Source organism: Tribolium madens, unplaced genomic scaffold (genome assembly GCF_015345945.1).
Source record: "Tribolium madens isolate multiple individuals breed KSU strain unplaced genomic scaffold, Tmad_KSU_1.1 Scaffold_71;HRSCAF=194;Tcas5.2_LG6, whole genome shotgun sequence".
NCBI lineage: Eukaryota > Metazoa > Arthropoda > Insecta > Coleoptera > Tenebrionidae > Tribolium > Tribolium madens.
The window spans coordinates 5792707-5800476 of NW_025401041.1; the positions used below are offsets into that span (position 1 = coordinate 5792707).

General features: G+C 30.7%; 1 protein-coding gene across 1 annotated transcript in view; it reads left to right on the forward strand.

The window, feature by feature from the left end:
* Positions 1-7770, forward strand: part of LOC123009020 (somatomedin-B and thrombospondin type-1 domain-containing protein) — a 63681-nt gene that overhangs the window by 33606 nt on the left and 22305 nt on the right. The window contains exon 2 of the mRNA XM_044405114.1: positions 2829-3020. Coding sequence (XP_044261049.1) covers positions 2829-3020 — 192 coding nt within the window. The remainder of the gene's footprint in view (positions 1-2828; positions 3021-7770) is intronic.

A 7770-nucleotide genomic window follows, 5' to 3' on the forward strand; every position in this document is an offset into this window, starting at 1 on the left:
ACCCAATTTAGGTCTTTGTCTTTTTGAAGCGTTTAAGCACGTTTTTTTTTTTGGCGGTGTAGATGTCGGTTTTTCGTCAAAAAATCTCAGTGTTGACGTTACAAATGTTATTGGAGTCCTCATCCTCCACGTGTCAACGCCCCGTTGCGTAAAAACAGCCAGCAACTGCCACAAACCACACAAATAGACCGTTTCCTCCGTGTTTCTCATATTTCACTCGTCTTTAACACCGCTTTTTACTTAACGAGGGATCAGTTTTAAAACAGCTGCGAAGAGATAAGACTGTCTTTACTTATACACCGGATTACCAACGAAAAACATCACCGGAAAATCACGTCACTCTTTGGACAGTATAATTAAGGCACGTTCACGCTTCATATTCCGCTCGCGGAAAAAGCGACTCTAATGGAGGAGAAAGGAAAAAACGAAGGGTGCGTGAACTCTCTCTTAATTATCGGTGAAAAAGTGATTGCGAAGTATGCGAATTCTTGGAAAAGGAAGAGGAAAAAGGAAATCCGGGGGGAGACATATGCGAAAACGGCTTATTTTTTCAATATTGCGAAAATGCCAGAGTTTTCAACTCACCAAATGCCACGGAAATCTCGCGAGATGCGGTTTTAACTTTTTTTTAACTGTGTGTCTGTATACAGGGTGATTTAGGGATGCGTGCAAGCTCTATAACTTTTTCTCTATCCAAGCTATTGATTTAATTTTTTTTTGAAATGGTAGGTCTAGTAATGAAGCACTTTTCAAAAATATTTTTATTTAATACGGAGTGTCCCAAAATAAAATACACAACTTAGTTCTGTTTTTTTTTATTGAAAACCTCGAACTTTGTTACATTTTTGGATTCTCCACTAAATTATCGATATAACGCAACCAGTTTCTTAGAATTATCTGCATTAGTTTTTGACTTATGTTAATTTATATGTCAAAATAGCGTCGTGCATAAACCCACTTAAAAATTCATAACTTCAAAACTATTGAAGATAACGTAACCAACTTTTTTCCAGTCGATTCCCCAAATTTCAACGCATATTTTGAGATAAAGGCGAACTCTGAGTCGATGTTCCATCGCCTACTACGATTTTTTAAAAATGACAAATTACAAATTGCAATAACTCGCCTTTTTCAAATACAACACTCTATATTTTATTGTATGATTGCATGGCAGTTTTTATGAGCTTTTTGTCGATATAGGCTTTGTGGGGTTTATTTTGTAAAATTCGTGAGATTTCTGCAAAATGAGAAATGTTGATGTTTTTTTTTTGAAAAAAAGCAGGATTCGAGTAGTTCAGTGTTGTAAAATTTGACACATCAATACAATTCTGAAAAGAATATGTCTAACAAAATAAAATTGTAATAGAAACAGGAGTAAATCACAAAGGAAACAATTTTAGTAATCTTTACAAGAACTTGATTGACAGGAAACAATGTAAAAATTTTGAGAAAAATCTACTTATAGAAAATGCTTAAATAAGTCACCATCATGTTTTACATAAATTGCTAATTTTTTAGTTAATGGGCTCCGAACTGTAGCAAAAACTAAGACAACTAGAAATAGTTTTATCAGTTAAATGGAAGACTTCTGTCAAATGTTAGGACAGCGGCCTAATAGATTCCTTTTTTTTAGAAAAAAAATCAACCTTTTCTAATTTTGCAAGAATCTCACAAATTTTACAAAATGGATCTGATAAACTCTATATTGGCAAAAAGCTCATAAAAAATGCTACGCAACGATGTAATAAAATATAGGGTGTTGTATTTAAAAAAGTCGAGCTATTGCCATTTGTAATTTATCATTTTCAATAAATCGTAGTAGTGGATGAAACATCGACTCCGAATTTGCCTTTATCTCATAAAATGTGCTAAAACTTAAGGAATCGAATGGAAAAAAATTGTTTAAGCTATCTTAAACGGTTCTGAAGTTATGAATTTTTGTGTGGGTTTATGCACGACGCTATTTTGACATATAAATTGACATAAGTCAAAAACTATTGCAGATAATTTTAAGAAACTTGGTGCGTTATATCGACAATTTAGTGGCAAATTCAAAAATGTGACAAAAATTAGAGGTTTCATTAAAAAAAAACAGAACTTAGTTGTGTATCTTATTTTGGGACATCCTGTATTAAATAAAAATATTTTTGAAACTCGCTTCATTATCAGACCTACCATTTCAAAAAAAATCAATTCAATAGCTTGGATAGAAAAAAAAATATAAAGCTTCTACGCTGTATGTAAGTTGTTCGGTAAAGAAATACATTTTTTCTTATTTGTTTCTTCATTTTTATTATAATATATTCCATATTGTCGAACTTACTTTTTCGTTATATCTTATACCTGCCGGAAGCAGGAACCTTATGTCTCTGCGCCACCACGCCTCCGGCCAATGTCTCTGCTCCAATACAGTTTATTCAAATTTTTTGGCAAATTTATTTTTTGCAGTTCTACATCGTTTTATGCACTTTTTTGAGTCTCTTGGACCCTTATCTTTTGTTTTTGAAGTTTTTAATTTTTACGATTTTTTGTCAAAATTTAGATTGTTTTTTGATACTCGGAGTTTATACAGCTAATAACTCTGAAACTATTATTTTTTGATACTCGGGGTTTATACAGCTAATAACTCCGAAACTATTATCAATATCTCATAAAAAAGGTCATTGTTTTGCGACAAATAGACAAAAATAGTCAAAATCTATACTCGTCTATGAATTTTAAACAATCAAGTATTTTCCAGGTGTCTCGACGGAGCATTTCACATCTAAAAATGTACAATATAAAAGTGATTTTTTTTTGTATGTATCAAAAATTCTCTTTGGTTCCAGTGGTGGATTGCCAAGTGACGTCATGGGGCCCTTGGTCCCCTTGCGACGCCGACTGCGGTCCCGGTTCCATGTCTCGCACTCGATCGATCAAAATCCAGCCCCAGAACGGCGGCCGTCACTGTCCTAGTCTCGAGCAAAGAAGAGGCTGTCAAGTATCGACATGTCATCACCATCCCGATCCGGCCATCAAAGGTAAGTGGCGACTTACTCACTTCCTTCCATTTCTCCCACAGGGCCGTAAAACATCGATAATTCAAAACAGTGACAATAAAACGAGCGGTTGCGCGACTCACGAATACATTTTTAATGGTGGTGGTGTTTATGGAGCGCCATAGTCGTAAAAGTTGCGGTAAAACGAGAAATTACAGTGCCAAAAAGTGATTGAGAAGTGAGCGAGTCTTTCCAGTCCGGCCCTGGAATCTCTAAAAATGCGTAGCCGCAGCCGCACCCATCTTTATTATTTGATAATAAAAACATGTACGAGGAATAATGTTTTTGTGAAAGAAAGGAAAGAGGAATGTGTGGGGGTGGTACAAAACGGTCAACACATCCGAGATCGATGACTGGACGAATTTAGAAAATTAACGGTTTTTAGCACCGAAACCGTAAAAAGTCATAAATTAAAAAAGCCACTTTGGTGACGTTTGTTTGAAAAAATTAATTTCAAAACAAAAGGTTGGAAACTTTTACAAAAGCTGACGTTTAAAATGTGGAAAAAAAGAAAGTCAGTTGAAAACTGAAGCTATTTAACTTCGTTTCACAGATGATAAGTGATGAATAAAACCGATGATGCATTTGTAATTGAAAATTTTTCGATCTGAGGGAAAAATTTGCTCGTTTGAATAATCGACTTAGAGTGGAGCAGTCGAGATGTGACGTTTAATTACACATTTTTTGCTTTATTACAAGCACTCAATAACAACGTCAGAAAATTCTAAATGGAGACAATATAGATGTTTTCTTTCTATTTTTAACGTTCTTATGCTTTATTTTTTCTTACTTTTCTCATTTCTTATTTTCGACGAAAACGAAAAAAATTGAAGCTATGATACAGGGTGAGTCATATTGATATTGGACCGTCCGTTTGCATTGTAGCAAGACCAGTGTTTAGGTTATTTATGTTTTTTTTGTATACAGATTTGTGGACAAAAAATAATTTTTTAAAACATTGTGTTGTAAAAGACAGTGGGGGGAGACTAAGGAAGTGTCTAGAAATACCGGTTTAAACAATGTCTAGATTAAAAAAAAAAACGTGTTTAAAAATTTCTTAAACAGAAATGCCCATAATTTATTTATAAATTGAGACTTTTGAAAATATCGTGTTACAAAAGACAGTTGGGGAGACTAAGAAAATGTCAAGAAATACCGGTTTAAAACATTTCGAGACTTGCAAAAAAACATTTAAAAATTTCTTAAAGAAATGCTTAAATTTAAAAAATGTCAATCGAGACTTTTTTAAAACATCGTGTTGCAAAAGACAGTGGGGGAGACTAAGAAAGTGTCTAGAAATACCGGTTTAAAAATTATTCAGATTTGCAAAAAAAACGTTTAAAAATTTAAGATTTGAACTTTTAAGAAAATTACGGTTTGACACTTGTTACGATATTTTTTGTTTGTCACCAGAAACCAACCTAACCAAAAACCTATTTACGAATATTCCTAAATTTTAAGCAGTAATTTCTTGTTGATACGATAATATCTATAGGTAGAACAAAACTTTTCTTCTACTAAGGATGTAGTATAGTATGCATTTGATGAAATAGTATATACTCTTCATACAGGGTGTCCCAGGGAGTTGAAAAAATCCATTAGTGACCTTTAAATGGTAAAATTAAAAAAAACTATATAGGACATTATATACAGGGTGAATATAAAGTATGGAACGAAGCGGTTTTATTTTTAATCATTTGCCTTTAGCAAATAATAGTTAATATAAATTAAAATAATATAAAAAATGTGATCGTATTTTCAGAACGAAATTTTGTTTTGTTTTTGAGTTATGCGATTTTTTTTTGTCAAAATTTGCAWTTTATGTGTAAAAATTTTTTTGAAAAAATTAAATTTAAAGCGGATAGTTGTAACCCTTAGAGTATAGCTTTTATGAGAAAAATGATTTTATTGTGGGTTACCACTTAAAAAAATATTTTTTTTTGTAGAATTGAAAAACAAAATGAAATTTCTAAAAATTTTATTCTTGTTAAATTATCACATTTTTATAGTACTTCATCACTCATCAATTAGTTTTTTCAAAAAATAAATAGTTTAAGCAAAAAATGTTTGGTTCCATACTTTTTATTCACCTGGTATGTATACTAAACTACTCCATCGCCTAAAATTATTTTCAACTATACAGCGTGTTTCAAAAATAAGTTACAATACAAACTTGTGTTTTTTTAAATGAAACACTGTATGTTTCTTAGCATTTTTGAATGTAGATTTTTATGACAATGTATTTAAGCAAAACTTTTATTATCGATTTTGCTTAGTTTTAAAAATAAGACGATTTTTTTGACGAAAACACGCACTTTTTAAAAATGTATTACACAAAAACTAAGACGTCTAGAAGTATTTTTTTACTACCACAAAAAAAAGGTACAAGCTATTTAGGTTGTAACATTTTTTAGTGTGTTGCATTGGCAAAGATAAAAAAATGAAGGCATTTGTTAAAAGTTCAATGATTTAAAAAAATTAAATTTAACACCCTATTTATTGTTTTTACATTTAAAATATTATTAAATTGTCTTTCTACAATTATTTACTTTTAGGTGTTTATAATCAATAACTAAAAAGATATTAACGTTAAACATTAAAAAAATAATTACTATTGTTTCAGTAGCCAAAAAGTGCACAGTTGCACAAGAGATGGAAGCAATGATCACTTAATAATCACATTTGTGTTAAATTGAATCCATTATTTTTTATTTTTACAATAAAATAATTTGAATTTCAGTTATTTAACTTTTAACAAACTTTTTAATTTATGAATTTTTACAAATGCAAAACACTAAAAAATTGCTACAGCTTTAAATTCTGTACTTTCTTTTTTACAGAAGTAAGAAAAAAACTGTTCTAGCCGTCTTAGTTTTTCTGTAATAGATTTTTAAAAACTGCATGTTTTCGTCAAAAAAATTGTCTTATTTCTAAAAGTAAGCAAAATCGACTAATAAAAGTTTAGCGTAAAAACATTGTTTTAAAAAGCTACATCCAAAAATACAAAGAAACATACAGTGTTTCATTTAAAAAAAACACAAGCTTGTATCGTAACTTATATTTGGGACATGCTGGTTAAGAATAATTTTAGGTGATGCACTAGATTAGTATCTACTAATGTCCTATACATTTTGTTTTTAATTTTATCACTTAAAGGTCACTAATGGACTTTTTTAACTGGCTGGAACACCCTGTATATTTAGTTTAATTAGAAAGAGGTATTTTGTTGTTGTGTGGCACACCTGGTATACCGCAAGTGTAGCATAAAGCGGGAAATTAAGCGTCGGTGTTTATCAATTAATTCGGTCGTCGATAATTTCCTAAACAAACGAGTGCAAATTGGTTTAATAAAATGTTCGGTTCGAGGTTTCATACCGCTAATGGCGGCGACTCGATTAGCCTTTTAAAAGGGTAAAAGTTAATGGAAAATGAATTCCCGGTCGGTTTTAGTAGCCCATAAGACCTAATTTAATTGTTAACGATGTAATGGTAGATTGAATTATGGGCGTATGGTCGGATAACGAACTAATTAATCCATCAGTGACCGGTCGCATTGGGATGATTAATGTCGATGATTTGTGTACAAAATCGATTGTGTTGTAATGTTCTACGCCACTGGATGTATGGATTCGTTCGTGCGCTGGTCACGTTTTTCACTGCGAAAACTTTATGCGAGTTATTTAATAAAATATTAGGAAAAAATTTAAATGGTCCAACTTTAGCTTGGAACCGCAATAAAGCGTTGCATAAAAATACCACGCCGTTTAAAACACACATCCCGTATGTACGTTTCGTGTTTATTTACGAGCAAATGTTTGAAAAAAGTTAAAACTGATTTTACCAACTGAAACAATCACACTATTATACAGGGTGGATCACTATTTACGCCTATTTATTATTAGACGTATCAATGTTAGTTGATAAAACATAAACAGTAGATAATTACTTTATTTCACTAGACGATAAAAGACTATTTTATCTACTGAAATTAGTTGATAAAAGCACTCTTTAACATTGAGTACAAAATAAAGAGTATTTTATCTACTGAAATTAGTTGATAAAATACAAACAGTAGATAAAAAATACTTTATTCAATCCTGTATGTTAAAATTGAATTTTATCTACTCTTTTCTTCATGTTAAAATGAAATTTTATTGTCTAGATGATAAAAAATACGTCCATTGTTGTATATCTGCGGTTATTAGTTGCTAACGATCTTTGACATTAGATTTCATTGTTGAATTTTACTTTGATATTTATAAATATCGACCACTGACTACAAAATTAGTGAGGATTGAATAAAATTTTATATTGTAAACGACCATAAATTGCTCTCAAAGATAAAATTCAATTTTATCGTCTTGTATAAATAATAACTATTATTTCACTAGACGATAAAAGACTACTTTATCTACTGAAATTAGTTGATAAAAGCACTCTTTAACATTGAGTACAAAATAAAAACAATATCTATAAACAAAACAAAAAATGCAAAAAACAAAGAAAGTGTTTTTATATATTTAAGACATCAATTTTTCTCTAACTTTAAAAAAAAAGTGACAAAAAAACAGAAAAGTATAAAAATCTGCGTGAACAGAAAGTAGGTTTATTGCTTGCACTATTTATTCTTTTTTAAAACTACTCGTAAGTGTTGAATGATAAAGTACTATAAAATTGTGATGTCTTATCATGGATTAAATTTTTAGAAAAATTTTTTGTTTTTGATTTTTGT